Source organism: Phaethon lepturus, unplaced genomic scaffold, assembly GCF_000687285.1.
Source record: "Phaethon lepturus isolate BGI_N335 unplaced genomic scaffold, ASM68728v1 scaffold1442, whole genome shotgun sequence".
Lineage (NCBI taxonomy): Eukaryota > Metazoa > Chordata > Aves > Phaethontiformes > Phaethontidae > Phaethon > Phaethon lepturus.
The window spans coordinates 26,696-48,198 of NW_010525295.1; the positions used below are offsets into that span (position 1 = coordinate 26,696).

At 36.4% G+C, this 21,503-nt stretch overlaps 1 protein-coding gene across 1 annotated transcript in view; it reads right to left on the minus strand.

Moving 5' to 3' along the window:
• Window positions 1-486: 486 nt before the first annotated feature.
• Window positions 487-21,503, minus strand: part of DCUN1D4 (DCN1, defective in cullin neddylation 1, domain containing 4) — a 30,756-nt gene continuing 9,739 nt past the window's right edge. The window contains exons 4-11 of the mRNA XM_010282679.1: window positions 20,873-20,987; window positions 11,237-11,328; window positions 8,741-8,811; window positions 6,993-7,084; window positions 5,985-6,093; window positions 1,981-2,085; window positions 1,418-1,520; window positions 487-1,307 (exon numbers count right to left, since the gene is read on the minus strand). Coding sequence (XP_010280981.1) covers window positions 1,252-1,307; window positions 1,418-1,520; window positions 1,981-2,085; window positions 5,985-6,093; window positions 6,993-7,084; window positions 8,741-8,811; window positions 11,237-11,328; window positions 20,873-20,943 — 699 coding nt within the window. The 5' untranslated portion in view covers window positions 20,944-20,987 and the 3' untranslated portion in view covers window positions 487-1,251. The remainder of the gene's footprint in view (window positions 1,308-1,417; window positions 1,521-1,980; window positions 2,086-5,984; window positions 6,094-6,992; window positions 7,085-8,740; window positions 8,812-11,236; window positions 11,329-20,872; window positions 20,988-21,503) is intronic.

Sequence of the window (21,503 nt, forward strand, 5' to 3'; positions counted from 1 at the left end):
AGGGTAAGGCAAAGACAACGTGACAAAATTACTGAACTTAAACATCATTCCATTCACTCATTTTCCCCAAAATAATCACTAGAACTGCCCTATACAGATAAAGAAGTGAGTGAAACAGGCAGTGGTCCGTACTAAAAAGTACTGTCACTTAATGCTGGTGTTTAAGATGCCCATTGCCTGCAATGGACATCCTGCTAGGAAATTCCAATCCTCAGCATGAAAGAAAAAGTAATGTTTTCACTACTCAATATCATATTTTTAATTGCTTAGAAACACAAAGTTAGAGACCTTGGGAAAGACTAATGTTACAAACAAAACAAAAAACCAAAACCTATATTATGTGCTAGGGGTGAGCAGACTTTATTCCCCAAACCACTCATTTTAGCTAGAGCTTTCAATTTCACTAGATTGCAACAGAGACCAAGCACTCCTCGTACACCAAAAATTAAAAGGCGTATGCCAAAGGCAATTTACAAAAGTCTAAAACCCATTTTTAAAAGGTACTTTAATTTGTTCATTTGTACCTGTAATGACTACTGCAGTTTTAACATTAAAAAGTCAGTACTTTTTTCTTCAAATGGAAATCATCTGTGGCATGTACAACTCTTACAGTGTTTTAATATTTATATGTGCATATATATTTTTTTTTAAGACACCAATGTTTCATTCCTATTAAGCAATAGGTCAGGTTTGGCGAATTCCGGTGAAGAAAGTCACAGCATGTCTCCTCCCCCCCCTGAAATTGGCATCTCAAATAGTAACATTAAAATTGACAATAGTTCACATGACTATGTCCAAGCAGTCTGTTCCTTTCATTTTCTGAAATGCTACATTTGAGACCAAAAGAAAAACAAAATAACTAAGGTTTCAACAAACATGTAAGTGATGACTAGAAATATGCCACAGAATTATTTTTACAATACATTTCTGCAGAAATAATCCCTAGGTGAAGCTTTTTTTTTATACACATATACAAAATTTAGACAGCAATATACACATAATCACAGTGAAGACGCTGGCAAGTTCACCAATTCGTAGTGTAAATACAAAATGCAAAGCAGCCTTCAAAGAGAACAATGCTACACAGCAAGCATAGCTAGCTTGTTAAATAGCAAACATCAAAAGTTCCCTGCAAAAGGGATGCAGTGCAAGAAAAGCAGCATGCACTTTGATACAAATAGCAGTTTATGGCTAATGGTTGACATAACTGTGGTAACAGTGACTCTTGAGTGGCTGTGCATAGTTAAACTCCTATGTCATCTGTTTTCCTTTATACCATTCCACAAACTCATCCAACAACACTGGCCCTGTAGAGAGATCAAATAACTGTATTTTACAAAATTTTGTAAAAGGACACTGAATGACTAAGCTCAAAGAAATAAATTATTTTAGGACACCAGCATATGGTAGTACTTACAGGCTCCATCTTCATCATAGTTACTGAGGTCAAGGTTAATTGTTCTGCTGAATTCAAGAACGTTACACCATTGGTCCTTATTGATAACTTTGTATTTTGATTGCTGCTTAAGGAAAGAAACAGAAGTTACTAAAATATATTTTCCAGTCCCTCAAATTCAGATTTTCTTACAGAAAATTTAAACCTTGTGATAAATTGTTACTTTAATGTGTATGCCATCTAAAACTAAACAGGATTAAAGAAACCACTCAGTAGTCAAACTAGCGTTGAATAATTCATGTTTCTGATTAAGACACCTTTTAGTGGACAAACATACAGCAATTAAATGAAAGTCCAAAAGCAGATCAAAGACATTCTATACTTCGTCCTGCATTAAATAAACTGTAACAGCATAGGGATTTGGGGAAAAGGAAAAATAGAAAGATAACCAGTTACGGGTGCTGCTTTGGGGGTTAATATATTCTAAATCCGAACAAAAAATTCTTAGCTGTTCATTCTACCTCTAGTTATAGTATTAGAGAAGACAGATGCAAAAAAATGTAATTCTGTTTCAAACTTCATACCTCTAGAAACTGGTGAAATACTGGAAAAAGGGACCATGTTTTTCCTAAAAGCAGGCCCAACATACACTTGGCGGTATTGATATCTAGGCTGCGCTGGTCCTTTTCCTGCATAAAAAGCAAAAGGTCAAAAAGGAAAAAAGAGCATGGTTTCAGGATTTTTCACCTCCCCCCTTGTAGTACAAGTACTGCTTGTACTACAGCTCACCCATACATAAAATAAATTAACAAATAAATAATAAATAGCAGTATCTAACAGTAGCTTTTAAAAAAAACACAACTACCTAGGAAAATTTCCTTCCTCATAGCTACTGGCTCGCTATACAGAGATGCTGCTTTCTATAGACTTTCCCAAAAAGCTGTCATCACTCAACATACACTCCTGTTTGTGACTTCAGACCTTTCTAGAAAGCAATGGCCATTAGACCCATACCCATGTTTGCACGTATGCCTCTGCATAGCCATATGTCTCAAAATAGTATCGTTGCACATATTTCCTGCGGTATTATTACAACTACATGAACTGCCAGTAGGCAGTTAAGGAGCTATCAAGTAACACTGACTATGCAGGAGTGAGCTAAGGAGGTTCTTTGTTCTGTTATTCTACTGATTACATGATTTAATTCAGATTAAATTAATTATGAAATGAGCAGAAGGAACATAATACACTAGCACATGGAGACCCCTCTCAGAACTGTCCCAGTTTTACTTCAATGTAACAATAAGGCTTAGGGGGCAATTTTTTTGTTTCTAAGAAAAAGCAGCATCATCTCTACCCAGCAGATTCATTACATCTAATCCCTGGGGAAGTTAATCTATTTGATAATGCAATTTCTGCACATCTTAAAAGTAACGTGTGTACATGTGAGATTCCATTTTGTTATTTAAGTAGTTTATCCATCTACATTTGTTGTCCTGAAATTAAACAAATTTTGGTGAGAGATGGGATGTCAAACCATTTTTATGCCTTGCTTAATAGCTACAAATTCAGAAATTAATGCAATCACAAAAAATAAAGTTCTGTATTAGCTACTGTAGACCTTGATCTCTCTGTAAGTACTCATGACTGCAGACTGCAAAGTCTAAACGAAAGACAGAGGGATATCCAGGATACAGAGAGTTCCTAACGGAATTGTGCAAGACAGCTATCCAGGACAACAGGAATTGAGCCCTATGCCTCACCTGTACAAGTCCAGTTGTATATATTACAGAACACACATTTTCATTAAAAAAACAAGCTCAAAACATAACTGAATTGTCAAGTAGAAAGGATGTGGTAGAGCAAGATCCCAGTTCTCAGACAACAACCGAATGCCTTAGCCACAAGGTCATCCCCTCTTCTTGAAACCCTTTTCATGCAAAATACACCTCAATTCTAAAATTGTGTAGACAGAATTTAATGCAGATTTGTTTTGGAAGGAAAGTGGGGAGGCCAGCAACTCTGAAAACATCAGGAGCTGTTTAACATTCTGGTCACTAAATCCAAGAGGGACTTCACTCAATCTGATCTAGAGGAAAAAAGCGAATTCCAGGATGAACAAAGCTTTTCAGTTTATGTAATAAAGTTAAAAAACAAACCTGCAAAGACGTTTTTTGTATTATTATCATACAATTCTTTCACTTATTTCCAACAACAAGCACTTCTAAAAACTAATCCTCTTTCCAAAGCCCATTTACACCTCTATCACAAACACCTTTAAGCAGAAATCATACTGCTGTGAGAATACGTCTATTTTCCATACTGTTTGTACTCTGAATTCTTCCCACACACTCAAGTGTTAATGAAATCAGGCTCTGTTACCTTTATTTTGGCCATGCTGTTTTAACATGCCTTACATTGCTAAGTTTCTACATTCATCCCTCTCCAACTACTGTCCAGAACAAATTCTTCAGATCAGCCCTTCATACCCACCGCCAACTGCCTAATGGCGCATCTGCCATGACAGGTGCTCCAAATTCATTCTTAACATACATTCCAGACACTTACATTCTCTTTCTTGGATATAGTGGAAAAAAATATATTGACAAACTCTGATAAATTTCAGTATTTGTTTTACATCGATGATAAACAAGGCTTTCTGAGATTATTTTTCCCCAGTATTTCACATGAAGACCTATTTAAGCCATGAAATACATGCATCTGTATGTTCTCAAACTTGGCAATTGACAAACGGAGCAAGGAATGTCTTTGTGCTTAATACCAACATATGGTGTTTTAAATAATTTCTTCAAATCCATGCTGACTTAAATTGTGCATGCAGAGTAGAACCTCAACAGTACTAGTCTTTATTGACAAACCAACTCTAAATACCAAATCACTACAGACACTTTCAAAAATTCTCTCTTAAAACTTCAGAAGCTTAGACAAGTGTTTTTTGCCATGGAGCATGTCCCTGAAATGACTACCCTTAGGATGGAAATTACACAATCTTCTGAATCAAATCCCAAAACTGCTCCCATCAGGTTTTTTTCTATCAATCACCTCAATTATTTTGATAAAAATTATGTCATCTGCCGCATCTTGAGAAATATATCAGCCTTTCTCAGCATTTGCTTCTGTTCTTACTGGATGCCATTCTGCTACAGATTTCCCCTGGCTCCATAGTATTAGAAGCTCAGTAATTGTATTAATCTAATATTATTTTGACAATTCCCCTGCTGATATGCCTTTAACTTGCAGTTCTACAATCTGAGGTCAGATGATGTCACAGCATCTGTGTCTCAACGTTTAAATTCTTTTTCAAGACCGCTGTTTGTCACATCAGTTTGGTACCTCTTGAAAAAACTCCACTCACTACCCTCTTAAGTTTCTGCACGCACTTTTGACAGGCCATCGGCTGGCACACATTTGCTACTAGCAAAACATTTTTTAGTCTGTTCCAAATATTTCATCAGTATCTTGAACTTCTTTAGCAATGTTAGTTATTTCTAGCCTTTGCATTTTACATTGAGCAAAACTGGCAGAATAATTCTGCACAGAGCAAAGGAGGAATTAAGATGTTGATACGGCTTTTTTTCTTTTTTTCCTCTCATACTACCTAATAACATGCATTCTGTCACATTCAGATGTAGGTTTCCTTGGTTAAAAGTGAGCTACTGTGAATCTCTGCAGGCTGACATGCAGAAAGCACTGATGTACCACAAATCTGAGTTACTTATGACAAACTTAACTATCAGAATTGCTATCAGTTCAATTTCTTCTTATTTTTCTCACGGTAACTTTTTTTCCTGCAAATTTTCTTGGTGCTTTTGGTTCTCCTGCACTGAAATCTGAGCTGCAGTTTTGCCTGTGATCATTTTATGTTACATTAGCCAAACGGATGTCCAAATTTTATGTCAAAATGTTTATTCAGAATATTAAAGTTCTTTTATTGCTCCCTTTAAGTAGGAATAGTCTTATGCATATTATGGGTTCCAATACCAGGCACAATTTTAATCAATATATGTTCTATAGTAGGAAGACTGATTTCAGGATATTGTTTAATAAATGCTAGGAACATCATTAATGACCTTCCAATAGTCTTCTGAAACAGTGTTTATATTATATCATATCCAGCTTTTAACACATTAGTTATTTTTGCCACCTGCAGACATGCCTGAAGTGCCTTCCTGTGTTAAATATTCAAAAATATTAACAATACACAAAAATGCAAACAGTAAGAAGAAAAAAAAACAGGGTAATTATAAAGCCAGTGGAAGTGGCAAAGCTCCAATACGCAACACAATAGGGCCTAAATTATTTCCTTGAAGTCACAAAATAGCTTGAAGCAGAGAGGTAACAAAACATGTCAAAACACTAACCCACTGAACATCAAGCATCCTATTTACTTTTCTTTTCCAGTTCTGGCATTTTGCATATACTTTTTTAGAACACAAACAGTTCCATTTGTTAGAAGCAATCTTCAGTGGTATCTTAAGAGAAACATACGTAGAAGTATACAGTCTTTCAACTATTACTTACGAAAGTAAAGTTTTAATTTCAGATGCTAGTCTTCCACAGTACTTACCCGTGCAAAGTCAAATGCATATCTATAAATAAGTTTAAAATTGGTAGGCTCATTTAATAAAGATCTCAAGTAATCCAGAGAATTTCTCAATTTTTCTGTAGTATCACATCTACAAGGAAAGCACAAAGTGAATTCAGAGTCTGCATTCTTACACAGATGTCTGATGTTTTAGAAAAAAATCTCTAACGTGTATCCCCACCAATCTGTTCAAAATACATCACTCTGTACAAAGACATGTTTATGAGTTTGCATAAAATGCCTTGATCAAACCCACAGTGTGAAACAGATTTAGATAAAATAGCGAAGTCTTACACTGGTATTCCGATAAAAATTTGTTTGGCTTTGTAGAAAATGCACTCTCCAACAGATTAAATTACATGAGAGCTTGCCAACACATGGCAAACAACGAGCAAACCACAGCAGTGAAACAATACTTCTATAGTTTTGCTGTAACTATAGGACTTCCTACACAGTTTTAGGGATTCTCTTCTGGAAGGTAGGTCAAAACACAGTTCTTTCTCCAACTCTCTATGAAACATATGATTATTCAACTACAGTTATGTTAATTATGCCATGAAGATAAGCTCTCAAATGGAGAAAGCAAATCTTGGAAAGAACAGGACACTGCAGAGTCACAGAAAGGGTTTGTGTTATTTAGCATTTTAAACTACACATGCTTTAACAACATACCAATATCTAATAGATAGGTCCAATACAGTGACAAAGATGCCCCTGGGATCAGAAACAAATGTCAAACCTCATGACACTTCTGTTTTCTTCAGACTGCAGACATTATAATCCTACTGGATTTAAATGTGCAGCTGTCAGGTTTCAAGTTGTCTAAGTGGCCATATCACCAACAATAGGATCAAAAATGTATGGCTTCCACTCCACAGTAGAGCTCTCTGCTCTAGGTGATATGAGTCAAAACAAATTGTATTTTTTTTCTAAAAAAAAAAAAAAAAGGGTTTACTATAACATACTTAGGAGGTTTTTCAAAGTACTTACTGTAGTGATGTCATTCCTTTTAACCATTCCTGTAATGTAAAGTAGCCCATGTTTTGTGCATCCAACTTCCATGCTAGTACAAGCATAACCACCTGTTTTAAAATGAAAAAAAAAAATGGAAGACTGAAAAGAATTAACAAAAAAATCCACACCTTTTTCAAATTACCGTTTAGTAGGCTACAAATGCTTTACTCACCTAAATGGGATGTTCAGATCTTTGCTACACTATTTCAGAAGTTAAAAAACCTCAATGACAAACCTACACATACCCCAGATAGGGTACCCCAGATAGGATGATTACCCAACAGAGAAGGTAACAGTGCAAAGATACAGAGTGAGCATCCACACAAGTTACCACTAGCCACCTTAATTCAAGGGAGCACGCACAGTCATCTTAGTGAGCAGTGCAGTGACAAAGATGAGCTGGTGCTACAGCTATAGAAAAGATTTCCCAAAACAACTACAAAATTTAAGTACCAATTTGATGACAAGTTACATTTGACATTTGTTAAATTCTCATCTAGATGAACATCAGTTGCAATCCATGAGCTCTGTGAAATCCAATTATTCTAAAGCTAATAACGATCCCACCTGAATCCAGCTACCCCAGGTTACCTCAGCCTATCTAATTTTGCAGGTCTGAACATGCAGTACAATTCAAGTAGATGTTAAGTAAAGCTCGGTGAACTAACATTAACACGCATCAGAACAGAGGCTGATACATAAATACTTCAGTTTTGTCCAAAAAGAAACAAGAGTCCTTTTCACATCTCACACAGAAGACTAAAGCAACAAAGAATTTAGATGAAGTGATACCATGAGATTACCATCTTATTCAGGAACTTAAGAAACCACTTTTGATATATACGTGGGAAAATTTGCAGGACAACTGACCCTGCAGACTAGAAGAAAAAAAAAAATCAAGTCTTTTAAATTTGCAACTTAGCCATTACCTAGCTAATGTTAGTGCAGCTCTATATGGTTTTTAATGCAAAATGAGAATACCTACTTATATACCCAAATGTCTGCATAAATCTCAAGGGTTTATTATACTAATAAACTCCAAAATTAGCAAATTATATCTTTTATTTCCAGTAAATATTTCAAAACCATAATTCTCATGTTGCTTAGTCAGAGATGATGCTTTATGAATCCTGCAAGAGGCGGGACTTGCATATACATTTAATGAGGAAAAATTAGGCACTAGAAAAAAGCCTGCAAAAGGCACAACTATTCCTTTTTAAAATTTTATTTACTTCTATATATACATATATATAAAACATATATGTCATTATATATTCCTTATTTGTGTTTTGAAATGGCATAATAGGAGTGCTAATATTGCTCGTGATATCTGAAATTTTCTCTCCTAGAAAACCCAAAGAAAAACATTACTATGTTTTTTTTTTACTACTAATGTAGTTGCTACATTAAATCTCCAGTGTTATTTCATTGTTTCAGAAAAGACAATCATCAGCTTCTATTTTATTTAGGGGGGCGGGAGGGGAAGTGAAAGAGAATAGGTGGCCGCAAAGACAAATTGAGTTTTTACAGGTTGACAGTTTGCGGTTTAAAATAAAAGCACGTTGTTTCCAAATGTGTATATAAACCTCCCTGGCTTATATTTCCCTAATCTTTTTTAAAAACTCCCAAGAATTTTTTAATTCTTGATGAAAAACAAGAGATACAAGACTGGCGCATGTACATTATAACAGATTAGGCATCTTTGGAATGGACTTCGAACTTACATTTTCTGGTTCAACTCCAATGTCTTCACAAAATTTCTCCATACCTTCTGGCCCTACAATGTCATCAGTGCCTGCAAACAAAATGCATTTTACTTATCTCTGAAAATTAAAACAGTCTGACCTTTACAGCATAAAACAAATGCAATCACACAGTACCACCTGAACTTCCACACAGTTTGTTTTTGTTTGTTCTGACATGCAATCAGTATTTCCACACTTACTATTAGATCTGGATACACTTAAATCTCTATCTCACCTTTGGAAACAGAGACAGAAAAACTGTAAAACAACTTATCATTCCTGACAATATCCTTTATTCTACCCATTTACTGATATAATCTTGGAAGCATAAATTAGTAAGATCTTTAAGAATGTACTTAAGACTAGCAGAACATCCAAGCAATATTACCATGGTTAAATGAGTGGATGACAGTTAGTGAAACTAATTTCTTGGCTTGAATCTCTACTGTTATCATAAAATAAAATCACATAAAAATGTGATGCATAGCTATACAGGGAACAGGATGTTATCATTCCCAGAATCTCATTCCTTATTGTCTCACATACTATCTGTATATAATGTTATCTACAAAAGAGAGCCTAAAACAAAAATCCTATGCTCCTTTTTATTCATATTGCTATACCATGGCCACACATGGCCACAATCTGAATTTTAGTAACTGCAGGGGGAAGGAAGAGATTAATTACAGCTATTTCTTTGCTGACTTAAAGGAAAGAAAGATTCAAAACATAGATGCTATTAAAACACACTATTATTAAAACATGCTGTTAGATCAAGATGTTTGTAACTTCTTCAATACTCTATCGGCATTAAGAATTGTACTGTGCAATTCTATCTTTTTAAGTACTTTTTAAGTATTTGGACTATTTTGTTGGAATTATTTTACTCATGTTTAAAAGGGCTCATTTGGGGAAAAAAAAAAACATTAGAGGCTAAAATGCCTACTTTCATCCAATATAAAGATCACATGTGCAAGAAAAAGAGGTTTTATAATGGGAAGATCAGTCTATGTTTTACTATTAGGTGACCTATTATAGAAATAACAAGGTTTAATTATATCTTTTCCCATCTTCCCATGACATCCTCTCACAGTTCTGAGTGTACACAACAGTCTTTAAAAAGACTCACTCTGTAATGTAAAGGCATACTAGGAAAAAAAACAAATGCAGTGTCAACTGTCTGCATATATAAAGGAGAAGACTTATGAAGCAAGAACACAAAAGAGATTATTCTTTGAATTCATTTTTTAGAATGTTCCTCAATACTGTAAGCAGAACCATACTCTCCACTTTTCTCTGTCTTATCTTGGTGTATGCATCCAATGGAAAGCCAAAAGTTCTTTCATATACAGCCTTCCTTTCATCCCTTTTTTCCATATAAGTCTTGGCAAAAATGAGTTATCCCTGTTGCTAGAGTAAAAAAATAAATCAAGCGGGTCATAAAGGCAGAGAATCTAACAGGTTAGATTTGGTTTGAATTTGTCTGAATCTCCTCTCACAGACTGCCACAGACAAGTGAGATCTCAAAGTATTTAATTTCATTTATATAATTTTATTAGAAGAAAAAAAATATTTTATGACACCAAATTAAGTCACTCTATTATGCGTAAGAAGCAGACAAAATAGAACCACCTGTGAGCAGCGTTATCCAAGACAGCATCATAAATCTGCAAGATGACCTTATTTTCTTTGTCAATCACCTATTTAATTTCCTTTTGGTCTTTACAGTCATGAGATCATTTTTCCCCATACTTCAAGTTCTGCCCTTCAGAAAACCACGTGTAAAAAAAATGAATACAACAACCAACTTCAATATTAAGGATCATCTTTTGTGACCACAGATCCTGATTAACAATCCTAGAAGTAATGCCTGAAGAAAGTTCCCATACACAAGGGCAAGAATAAATAATACTGGCTACCTTCCCTATACCTTCTGATGGAAAACTACATAAAGACTAGTATAGGATATTTGAATTTTTTCACTTCTTTGCTTGAAACCATAAGAACCAGGTTCATCACGAACAAAACTAATGTTACTACCTCCCCCAAGTTTTCTGCTGTGGTTTTTTTTGTTGTTGTTGTTTTTGTTGTTTGGTTTTTTTTAAAGACACGCTTCTCCTGAAGCATAATTCTGTACTATTCAGCACTAACATGGCAAATGACAGAACTTTTAAAGACAGAGAGGTAACAATATTTTGGACGGAAGTATAGCTTTAACTATAGGCTTGAATCTTAAAGTATACATGTTCCAAAATATTTTAAATTACACACCTTCTGTATTCTTTTTATGGAATAGACACAAAGACAAAATTGTCCCTTGTCAACTTCACTCTACACAGAACATAAGAAAAGCTCCTTTAAAACTTCTACAAAAAAGCTTCTATATTTAGTCTTGGAAAAGCTCAGTTAATGCAATTTTTATATTCCAATGCAGATTAAATTGTTATTAGGAGGAAATTTGCATTTCACCCTTACCTGCATATTCATAGAACCATTCTAAGCATCTCTTACTTGAAAAGACTTCTTCCTCTGCTTTTATTCTAGTCGAATCATATTTTCTATACATACTTAAAAAAAGAGAAACAAGTAATTAATTCATCAATTTTTAAAAGCAATCTTTTAGTCAACAGACACTATAAGCAGCAACATTTTTCTTTTCGTGAAACAGTTTACCCAACATTCTGTCCTCATATCCAGTCATTTGGGACACTGTTTAACAGAGTAAGAATCACTGAACTTAAATACTATTTTTGCTCAGTCTATCATGCTTCAACTGATTCATAATCCATACCCATGTACATGAACCTTCCTTACAACAAATACAGACCAGTTCATACTCAACCCCAAACTGCTTTGTGTAAGTTCAAGACAGAGTTATGCACACCATTGGCTACCACAATCAACTGATGGGCTGCAACTTGGCTGTGGGTCTAAACCCAGAGTAATTCCATGTCACACTCAACACAGGTCCTACCTGTAGGTGCGCACATACTTCATGCACTTTGAATTACTAACTAAGGAGACTGGCACGTATGCTTTTTGCCTCCTCAAAAAAATCCTATAAAAGGTATAAAGGCCAAAATAGACATGACTCACACTTATATTATTCTAAAGCCAGTAAGTTGGTAACACAAAAGAACCACAGACAACAGGTTACAGGTCCTCGCTGACAACTCAAGGAACGTCATTCATCATGGGGTGAACAGTTATCTGAAAAGCGTGATCCATAGCACCCCTTTGCCCCAGAGATGACCGGCAAGGTAACGCTCTCCTTCGACAAGAAGCATAAGGAATTTTAACTACATTCAGGAAACAACACTGAAGTATCAGTCTCCTGAATTTCATAGCTGAAACACCTAAAGCACAGAAGTTGATGAGTTACTCCACCCTGTTTAAATTTTTCTGAAACAGAGACAGTATCATTTGTGCCTGTTAGAGGGAAGAGACTCAGCAGTCCAGGTAGTTCTTCACTGCTGCATACACGTTCTCTGATACATTTCCACTACTCTGCAGTAGCTTGGGCTCATAAAGGCTGAAAAGAGCCAAGCAACAAATGGCTTAGACTAGAGGAGGTAGCCAAGAATGGCTCTGTAAGCGTTCCAAGCACGCAGCCCTTCCTCTACAGTGTCAAACCCTGCTGGGGAAGGACAACAAAGTGGCTAATTGGTTCAAGGAGAATTCTGAAACAACTTGATGAAAGTAATTTGGAGTTGATTTCTTCACCATTTTGTCGTTCTAGAAAGACATGTAAAAAATGTCTATACTTATGAGCTTAGAGTACACTGATCCCACTGTCTTCTACCTAGCTTGGCTATCAGCTATGAGGAACCGTAGCTGGAAGTTAATGGCACACAGATCATTCTGACAGTAATGCAAAGAACTATTTTATGTTTATTGTCATAGCGGCTTTAAAGCAACTAACCATTAGAAAAGTAGTACTAGTCAGAGCAAAATGATAAATTGCTAATTGAAAGACAAATACAAATTAGGCTCTTAAATTTCAAGATAGAGAGAAAAATTAACACTGTACTGAAACACACTGACCTGCAACAAACTGAAATACCACAGAAAAATGCCAGCCTTTTGGCTCAAACACATATATTCATCTACACACAATTTGTGAGTGTTTTTTTTTTATTTTGAAAACACTTTTTCCTATTTGAATTATCTACTTTCTACAAGCTTCACTGCAGTTGCAAAGGAACAGGCTAACAGCACTGCCCAGTAAGTAAACAATTAAGCCAGAAGGTGTTAAGTCAGAGTTGGAACAATATTGTTTTTAAAAAAACAGGGCTGATAACATTCTCATACTTGCAGAATGAACTGTGATTATGAAAGACCTATCCAATATTTTTTAGGCTGTTCTGAATACAGCAGAAGCAAAAAAATGTCCTGAGAAAAGAAAGGAGGCATTCTGCCACTTTGGCAAACATCTAATTATTCAGTATCCCCTTTTTTGTAGCAAACAAACGTGACAAACACCAACTGGAATACCAAGCTGAAAACTGACTGTAGCAGGGGCTAGTCAACATCTTTGTTCTATTCTACCCTATTTATTCAAGAAGTCTGTAAGAGCACTGCTGGGACCTAGGACGTGCAAAGCTCATGTTGTTCCCGAAGACATTCATCACAAGACTCAGTAACTCATAAACACATTGGCTGTCAGTACGTGAACAGTGGATTTGGGAAGGAACCCTCAAGAAACTAATTTATTGACAGAGCTCTAGGTCATCCAGGTATTTCAGAAAAAGGATTCCTGCATCTACAAGTGGCAGAGCTAAATACTGTAGCCTGAACCGAGACACCAGTGACAGCAGTACGTGTAAAAGGAATGGTGACCAAGAACAGAAAAAAGCAGCCCTTTTTACACATTCGCTGCATGTAAGCATAGCAAGTTTTCATATGACTGATATGGGATGAAAGCAATTTGTTGTGTTTAAGGCTAAGGTTTAGGAACTGCAGGAAACAACAACATTCATTAGTAAGTACATGTGCCCAACATAAGGTCAAGTAACTCCCAAGAAAAATGCTCTGGCCTCAAACTTATTGTTCAAAAAACTCCGTATCTGACCACTGGATTTTGATTTTTGAGAAACCAGAACTGACTACAGATCTTCCAACCTGTGTCAGTAAGAGAAATTACTCAAATTCAGAAAATAAAATCAGAAAGGCTGTAATCTTGAGCTATCCCAGTCTCTGCTACAAGCTAATTAGCCAGATATTCGTTAAAAGTGCAGGTGACACCGGATCACATTTGTAATGAAAACAGCCTATGCACGGCCAGAAGTATAAAACCATGCAACAAAAATGGCTGAATGAATTTCAGATGCCTTCTCTCAACCTAAAGGAACTAATAGCAGGTCACATATTCTGCAAGACAAGGATCACTTGAAAAGGAGTACGACAGAAACAAGTTACACCAATGCAGACCCATTATTAGTGATCTCTCATGTATAAAGGTGAAGCCTGTTCTCTCCCTGCTTACTCCAAATACCAAATAAGTTTCTCCTCCAAGTCCAGCCAAAGCAGCTAGTTTTATTATCATGAGACTCCTAATCCCTGAAGTGCTTGGTGAAGCAAGATGAGCAGGGAGATAAAAGCAAGTAAGTAGACAAGTATCTGAGATTACAGCCTAGGACAATTCGGTTCAATTATCACAGCAAGCCCGACCTGGCAGCACAGGGAAAAGGTGATTCCAAAGCCTGTGTCCTCTGAACTACCATTAATCCAGGTCTCATTGTCTCAAGAACCTTATGTGCGGAGGAGGAAAAACACAAACTGCCAGAGACGTCTGGCATCCATTTTGTATCTTAGAATATTTCTCGTATCCTTGGAATTTTTCTGTACATACTTCAAGATGATGTGCCTCGCCTTTGTGCTAATGCTATGTGCTGCTTCGTGCTTCTATGTTCGTCTTTGTGCTTCTTGCTATGCAGACAAATAAAAACTGCCAGAGTGCACAGGGCAGATACTTGAATACTTTGGGAGCACCAAACATCTAATGAACAGCTCAGAGCTTCCTCAAGATGACCAGCACCAGTACCTTCAAATACATGCACAACCATTATGCTGACCATGAGACAGTTTGGGAATTTCCTTATGCATTGATGGTCCGTAAAAGGAACCTGCAGTTTCAGTCACACACCAGAAGTGAAGGTACATACTGCTCAGAGTCTGGAGGAGAAGAAAAAGGGGGGGAGCGGGGAAGAAGAGTAAAAACCGCAGAGACACCTTCCATGAAGGATGGGCCCATAAGTATACCTGGTACTTTTGTTACCAGAATTTGTACCACTGTCAGAGAATGCTGACACTGGAACAAGATTGCTAAAGGGTGTTTTCTCCATCATCAGATCTAGAAAAGTGCATACAGAACTTTTTCCCAGAGTGCCTGCTATACCTATCACTACTGGACAACGGCAAACTCCGAGACTTTGCATTTAGAATTGCCCTTCCATTTCTGAACCCTGACATGCTACCCATCAGGAACAGCAAGGAAAAAAAAAGTTACCTATGGGCAAAGAGTTTTCTTTTTTATTGTCTCTTTCTAACAGCCATTTTTCCAACTTGAGAGAGGAAAGAATGTGGGACAGGGCAGGGGAAAAAGCAACATGAGATTAACCTGTCTAAATTTTATGAAAGTGTATCAACTACTTAACTACATTTAAATGAAGTTATTTTCTCAGAAATGCTTGCATCTCCATCGTGACCTAACAGCTGACTCATAGCATCCATTTTTAAACTTATCTTTGAAATATTCTGATGAGCTAGGGAATTGTAATATCCCTGCAATAAAGACGAGACAATGTAGTTTGTAATTGGAAGTGCTATAGGTAGATGTAAACAAACTAATTAAAAAAACCTCAGTGTCTAGGCCTTTCATGTTTCGTTGCATACACGATCATCCATATCTTTCCAGTTTGTTTTCCTCTGTTCATAACTGATTTGGTAGGAAAGCAAAAGCATGAAAATTCCATCCAGTTATTATGGTGTGACTAGGCAAGTCATCATAAAAGTACACGGTCGCTGCCAGCAAAAAGAACAAGGTCATGGTACTTCTTGTCAACCTGCTGCAGTCTTCAAAGTTGGGTATCTACCCCTGCTCTGAGCCAACTTCAACTGTTGTGGAATTTGTTAGAGCTCCACCTACCACTGCAGCAATTCTGGGCTGTGTGGCTCCAGAATATTCAAACTGAGATCAGTGAAAGCATGGAGTTTAGGTCACACAAAATGTTCTCTTGATTGTAGAAGCTGGTAATAGCTCATTTAAGGGGAAAAAAAAAAAAAAGGAAAAAATTAAAAAGGATACGGTTTATTATGGTAAGTCCAAAGTTAACCCCTCACGAAGATTTACAGCCTGCTCATTTCACATGGCCAGTGTTTGCTGAATGAAAACATTAAGAAATTTACCAACTTAGCTTTGTTTCTATACAACCACAACTTACCCAAAATGTTTACCTAATTTTGTTTGAGCTTTGAACTGAGTAACTAATTGCTTTCAGATTATTTATATTTTGAAAGATGCAAACATTCGATTGAAGAACATGCTCCCTACTGCTACAATTAATTCTAATTAATTAATTTAAAATTTTGGCTGAGAATTTTCATCAGTGCAGTACAATGAAAGTATTTTTTATAAAACCTTACCTATTCATTCACAACTATGAGTTTAGCAATAGTTTCATAAATACTGTAGTAGAAACAAGTTGGGGGGGAGCAGAGCAGAGAGATATTTTATGATTTGCAAGGCATGACAAAGACTGCCTAAAGCAACCCTCAGAACAAATTTACTTGACTTCGAAGTTTTATGAATTAATATGTCTTATCTCTCCCTATTTAGATACTTACAATTATCTCTAAACTTTTAAATTCATGTTTTGAACTTCATCAGGCTTACTTAAGGACCAGTATGTATAACACCACACATACTGATCATCACGTGTCCAGTTCAAGTTTCTTCAGAACTATTACGTGAAGTTCACTGAAAAGGTGTAGAAACAGGGAAAATTATACTTGTGCGTACTTGAAAATCTCTGCTTCAAGGAATAAGGTCTAGACATATATGACAGTTGGTAACACAGACTGTATGCATGGGGCAGGACCAAGCCAGTTAGTAAACAAGAAGAGAACACAAAAACTATCAACATTAAAGGTTTTGAAAACTTCCAATGTTAGTACACTCCCATTTATTTTCCCCTGTTAATAATAGTGTGTTGACTGTGTTTTCAAAATTTACATTTTTCCATGATAGAGTATGTAGCTTTTGACTCCATAAAGAAAAATCTATTTTTCATGTTAACAGGCCCTTATGTGGTCCACACATATATCCAGGATAAATTAGACTCTAGATCTAATTGCTTGAAAACATAATGTTCAGGGAAGCAGATAAATATTCCTAGTTTTTATCCTTGTAAGGTCCAAATATTCCTTACCATAAGATTTTTTGCCCTCAGCATGACTCTGGAATTAGGAGGAGAATTATTTTTTTTAAATGAGACTATCACAAAGAAGATAAGATATTACATTATACAGCTTATTCTTCCCTAAGGAAATAGCCAATATTTGGCTAGAGATTGTGTAAAAGATACACAGCATTAGATAATTGATATATATAACAAATAACACAGTGAGAACTATATTCTTACCTAGCAAGTATCTTTACATAAATCTTGCTTTACCTTTCCTAAGGCCCTTAACACAATGATAGAAGAGCAATACAGAAAACGTATTTTTAACTCAAATTTGAGAATACCCTGTACTGTGAGAGTTCTAAGTACAATAAAGTCAAGACTGTGATACTGAGAGGAAAATACAAACTAAGTCTTCAAGTCATTATGTTCTCATGTGTGCTAAACTGTTTACTTCCAATAGCTATTATTTAAGATAGGATAAATCTTGCTGTGATCCAGAAATTAATACACCAAGTTCTTTTCATTATATATCACCTGGTATAAAAATTCCCTCCCACTGAAACACTGCATTCATGGTTCAAGGTGACATCGTGAACATTAATGAACAGAATTCAAGCTCTTCTTGTATAAGGGTGGAATGCTAAAGAACATGTTTGGAATCTTTTTTTCCATAAGCAGTCTATGCATGAGATCAGCACTTCCAAATAACTTTACTGACAACTAGTTTTGTTCCTGAGAATGTTTTTCCTCAGAGGCCAGTGTCATTATTCCACTAATCCATCCGAGATGAGGCCTGTATCCCTAACAGCCTGTAACTGAGGGTGAAGGCTATTACAGGCTCCCTGGTATCAGACGTGTTTGAGTTTAAGAGTCTTTAGAAATCTTCTCTTTCAGCACAGATCCCTGACTAAATAAACTTTCTGGAAAGAATATATATATCAAAAATATTACTATCATAGGTAAAGATATTATAGGAACACACCACAAATAGTGAAGACTGAAAATATCACCCAACAAAACTATCCACATTAAGGATTAAAAAAAATCCTAATATTTCCTTTGTATGGACAAACCAAGAGGCATCATTAACATTTGGTTTCATTTGTTTTTTCATTTGGTATTTGGTGATAACACCATTAATGACTACACTCCTGTGATAATCTTCAGACTACTACCTAACATTTTCGCAGTGAAAGCAAACAGGATACTCGCAATTACTGAATTTATTTGTTAATGTCACCCCTATAAATTTGCCACTGTAACTGAGAAACATACAAAACTTACATCATTCCATAAGCATTTAAAGTGGCAAATCATCTCTGTTAGGAAATACAGCCTCTTCTGGAAAGCACACATTGTATTTTTTCATTGAAAGCAGACACTCGAGAGCAGACACTACCTTTTTTGCTTAAAACAGAATCCACACAGGCTCACGCCCCTTGAAGGCTTATACTCAGTTACTAGTATGCAGCTTCTAGGAAGTCTGCCTCTAATAAAACAGAAGCAAGGGTAAAGAACAGGGCCTAGAAGCCCCTTATTCCATAAACTGGCACTGCAGTACCCGTATTGTTTTTATTGTATACAGTATTCTCTGCATACAATGTAAGAGCAAATGGCTTTGCAAATAACTAGGTCTGCTACAGCACACTGCTGTAGAGGTTCCTGATTTCAGATTGATTTCTGCTTGACAAACAGATGTCTGACCTCCAAAGACCAAACATGACAGGCATGAGCTCCACCTGACAAACAAGCATGGAAGCAGGAGACAGCTTGCTCTTTGACTAGCTTGTTCACAGAAGGTACAGGGGCATAAGTCAAATTTGAAGAAATCCTTCCTTGAAAGAAAATAGAGCTCCAAGACCGAGCTGAATGTTTGGCAAATTATTTCATATTGGCAGTCATGCTGAAATAAAAACTGTTTTCTTGAAGACCAAAACAAAAGAAACTTGTACAATGGGAAGCAGAGAAATCCCAAAAACCTTTAGAAGTTAAGAAGGAAGACAGATAAAAATTGGAACCACACCAGAGAAGGATATTCCCCTGTGGCCCATGACTGGCAGATCTGGTTTCACCTCCACTTCTAAAAGCAGGCTGAGGTCTTCCTTTTAATAAAGCCTTACATGACAGTAGAACGAAGACTAGACCCATTAACTGAAAGGCAGATATAAAATAAAATCCTTCAAATTAGGCTTTCAAAAAGCTCTTAATTCTTATATATACACTGCTGATAGAGTTAAGAAATCAGTTTCTCATAACTTTCTTACTTGAATTACACAAATCAGTATCTCTTACAGACAACATTACTTTCTAGGGGTTTGGGTTGTTTTGTTTTACCATCACTGTCTTGGCAAAGGGAGGTAGAGTTAAATCTCATGAACCCCTCTACTTAGATTCTAAAAACATTCTGTCCTCATTTCACTTCCGTATTGTATGCATATCTTTGAATAAGCTGTAATGTTCTCTATCAACTATTTAGCTTTTATATTTTATTATTTCTGAAAAGCAACAAAAAAAATTAAGAACATGTACTGCTTTTTTGTTCTTGCTAGTGTTACATATGCAACGCAATGAAAGGGAGAGTTGAAATCTCTTTCTTCTGCATCAACAGATCATTTAATAAATTCCATTGCAGCTACAGTTGTGCAACCCTATTAAACACAATGGAGTTATAGAGGCATAACTAGAGGCTTAATTTGGCTACCAGCATTTTTCTTACTCTTGCTAAAGAATAAAAAGGAAAGCACCCCGCCTGATTTCAGGCTGACAGTTAAGAAAGAAATGTGTCTTTTTACCTTCCTGAAGATACTTGTTATGGAAACATGTTTTTTCTGAGTCACCAGTAATAAATAAATGTAATAGAGCTCAAATTCTACTGACTGACACAGTGGCAACCGAACTTTCCGGCTGTACATGTCACTTTTCAACATCAGGACAGTCCTGCACCTATCATGCAGGAGCGTACAGTCCTGTATTCCCACAAGTTCTGAATTTAGTGCACATAAATAGCAACTATCTTGCACAGAAGGAACACATTCAATGATTTTTGAATGACTGAGGCTGGCCGTACATACACATACTGCAAATCCAGCACTTGCAAAAGTCTCAGCTATGCAACACATGCTGAAAGAATACACTGCTCATGCACACAGTTATAACCCACTTGCACTTCTGTGGCCCAGAGGGAAGCTGAGCAGCACCGACTCAATCACCACTCCACCACTGGCTATCACCTTGCCTGGGCAACCTTCACCTTTTCCTTACATGACCAGCATGAAATCACAACATGACAGGGAGAGACTAGCAGGACTCTTCAAGTAAGAGCTGAGTAGGCTACAACTACATTCACTTTTCTGACAGGCTGTAGATTGAGAATGCCCAGTCCAGATCTTATGCATGTATACAGGATAATATTACTGTACCTCTCAGAAGCTGTTTTTGAACAAACAAGTATGTCTCTTGACAGCTGGCAAACTAGAGCAAGAGAAGTTCCCTAACAAGCTTCTTGTATGACTAAAAAAGGTGAGATGCAAACTGAACCTAGATGTGCTTATCAATATCCCATAGCTCAACCACAGGCTATGGTTCCAGATTGAGAAACCATTCAAATTTGAATATCATTTCAATAAGTACTTAAACACATGATCATATCAGCTATTCAACTTTAGATATTCCAGTAGTCTTAGCTCATGGTAAGATGACATACCCATCATGTCTACTTTTCTTAGCAGATAAATCATCTCCTGCTGCAGGTCTCCTCTTTTTCCTTGGAGGCATCACTTTACTAAAGCAGTCTGATGAACTGCAAGACCGGAGACTTCCTACAGAGGGAATTAAAAACACCAGTACAAGAAATGAAACTGTTGCAGACCAGTTCAACTGTGTCCACTAATAGGCATATTACAAAGGGAAGGGAAGGGGGGAAGTTAGTGGATTTAAAAATTACAAAAGACATGGTCTCCTTTCAATAGCAAAATCCATCTCACTTTTACGTGGTGTTCTATGACCAGGTTTCAGCTAAGGCCAAAAGTACTATACTAAAAAGTACAGTAGTGCTAGTGCTACTTCAGTCTAATGAAAGGCAAGAACTGAGACTATCCTGAAGAAGTATTTAAGTCCTCAAAAATTATTAGTCATTTACTCAAATCAGAACTTCTAAGAGCTGTTCATTACTTTTTAAAATACAGATGTGACTCAAAAGCTAGAGCACCTACCTCTAGAAAACAGAACCTTTTTATTTTTAAACCCAAGTTTTTCATAATACAGAGAACAAGGGGTAGGAAAGGTTTTGTTTGCTTGGTTTTTTGTTTGTTTTCTTTCCTTTTTTGAGGAGTGGG